The sequence below is a fragment of the Penaeus vannamei genome, chromosome 13 (genome assembly GCF_042767895.1).
Source record: "Penaeus vannamei isolate JL-2024 chromosome 13, ASM4276789v1, whole genome shotgun sequence".
Lineage (NCBI taxonomy): Eukaryota > Metazoa > Arthropoda > Malacostraca > Decapoda > Penaeidae > Penaeus > Penaeus vannamei.
The window spans coordinates 13455017-13457516 of record NC_091561.1 but is presented as its reverse complement, the minus strand read 5'-3'; the positions used below and the strand labels follow the sequence as shown (position 1 = coordinate 13457516).

At 42.1% G+C, this 2500-nt stretch overlaps 1 protein-coding gene across 1 annotated transcript in view; it reads right to left on the bottom strand.

The window, feature by feature from the left end:
- Nucleotides 1-197: 197 nt before the first annotated feature.
- LOC138863699 (uncharacterized) overlaps nt 198-2500 on the bottom strand; it is a 2841-nt gene continuing 538 nt past the window's right edge. Inside the window, exons 2-3 of the mRNA XM_070128513.1 lie at nt 1961-2341; nt 198-1630 (exon numbers count right to left, since the gene is read on the bottom strand). Of these exons, the coding sequence (XP_069984614.1) occupies nt 1460-1630; nt 1961-2341 (552 nt within the window). The 3' untranslated portion in view covers nt 198-1459. The remainder of the gene's footprint in view (nt 1631-1960; nt 2342-2500) is intronic.

The following is a 2500-nucleotide window of genomic DNA, read 5'->3' as shown; positions in this document are numbered from 1 at the left end:
ATTATCAGATGTTTTATCATTATTGTTATTTATGCATTATTATGCAAGAATCGTTTGCTCTTTGATGTTTTATTTTGGAAATAAAGACAATATTCACCCAAGCCAGTCAGAGATAGAATGGTTTTGTTTTTCACTTTGTTCAGAAACAAACAATAGCAGATTATTCATATTCTTTAGTCAGGATATATGAAAAAGAATTTGATAAATTGTCGTTTATTATGAACCAATTAACATGTTACGCGTATAATGTTCTTTTTACATGGATATTAGAATGATAACTGTTAGTTATGATACACAACTTAGAGACAGACACATGCACATGAAGACTGGCTCCTGATAATTTCAATAATCATTTGATATGTAGGCATTTGGTGTGCTACTTGTATGATAGGAGGAAGTTCAAATAAATTCCCATTATTTGAAAATATTGTGAATTTTAAGTAGTAGTAGTTACACACACACACACACACACACATACATTCACACGTACGCGTACGCCCAAGAGATATATAGTTCGGAGATATCCCTAGCTCATGGAGACCATTATTATCAATAAACAACAAAAAGCGGAAAACATTCAGGGAAAAAACAATCATATGCCCTTCGAAAAAGAAGAAAAAACCTTCGAAAGTCGGGGATCAAGAACCACCGCAAAACCTTCGAAACGTATGTGAACGAAACAAAATCCAGGGATCGGATCCACGACTGGAGGAGCGAATAAAAACATTTGGGAAGACCGAGAGGCCACATAGGGGTGAGTACAAAATGGGAATTTCTGTAGATGACCATCGAGTATTAGATGTATAGACGACGCAAAGCGGAAGGGAAGGGTATCAGCAAGGTCTATATAAGTACTTACATAGACCTTGGGATTCAGTACCACTTGCCAATCCCCTTTAAGAGTGAGAACCTTGCGTTGTCTCCAGATGCCCAGCAGGTGCTTACCGGGCGACTCAGCTGGTACATAGACCTATCTGCTTATCTACCACTTATCTGCTTATCTTATCTAGATGTGTGACTCAACCCTTTTTTATGGGTCTACTTAGCTGTAAGATTAGTTAAAGGAGGGATGCTGTGGCTGCTGGTTGGTCTCAGTGAAAGGAAAGATGAAACAAATGAAACACTGGGCTTTCATTATCCAATTGGCATTTACACACACACACACACACACACACACACACACACACACACACACACACACACACACACACACACACACACACACACACACACACACACACACACATATATATATACATTTCAACCACATGCTATCATCTCACTGTTTCAGAGACGATTGTATTCTGAGAAAAAAAAAAAAGAATCTAGCATTCACACTTGTCATGAAAAATAAATCTCCAATCAGCACATCCATATATAAAAACTGGCCACCATAATCTAATTAAAGCACTGTTGCGTCGCGGTGAAATCACTGCTGCCTCTACAACGTCGCCCTGGCTTAGGCTTGGTCGCAGCGGTGGGACGAGAGCTTGGCGTATCGACCGTAGACCGCTTTCACTTGCTCTACGCCGAACTGGCCGTAGATGTAGATATTCTCGGAGGAGTGTCCCAGGGTCTTGAGGGCGTGCACGCAGGACACAGACATGGTGGGACCGCCGCACACAACGATCTGTTTGGCCAAGAGACAGTAGGTTATTACCTAAAGTTAATTATTAATGATCTATAGTAATTAACTCTCGCAGTAATACCGGTGCAGCTTTTAGATAGTGCCTGTCTACTGGTGAACGTATCTTTATTTACTTGTTCATTTATTCATATATCTATTTATTTATCTGTTCATCTATCTATCTATCTATCTGCCTATTTTTTTTCTTTATTCGTCAATCTGTTTATCTATTCATCTATTAATTCACTTATCTATTTATTTATCAATTTATATATCAATCTATCTATTCATTGTATCACCGAGGCTAATGATAAACCAGAGCGGAAGCCTCGCCTTGTGCTTGATCCCGTTTGGCTTGGCGACGTGTCTGTCGATCATCTGCGAGTCGATGAAACCCTCCTCGCCGTCCCATCCCTCCGGCGTCTCCCCCAGGGTGTAAACGACCTTGATCTTCTCTCCCCCCTTAGCTGCGAGGTCGTCCAGCTCCTCGCGGTGAAGGATATCCTCAATGGAGTCCACGTAATACAGGAGCATGACCCTCGTGTTGTCCGAGGGGTCCTGGGCGACGCAGCGGAGCAGCTGGAGCCCCGGGGTGACTCCGCCCCCCGAGGCCAGCACCGTCAGCACCTCCAGCTGATTGGGCTCGTACTCCAGGCCGCCGCACGGGCCCTGGAAGTCCACCTTCTCACCTGCGAGGGGGACGTGGTTAATAGTCTACATGAACTGAATTTCATCTCCTTTGTAGACAATATATTTTTCTTTTATTTATCTACACTTTAGGATAAAATGGAGACGTCCTATGTTATTTTTCTTACAATTCTCCGAAGAAATCTTTCCAAATCTCCCCTGGCAATAAACACAAATATAGTGGAG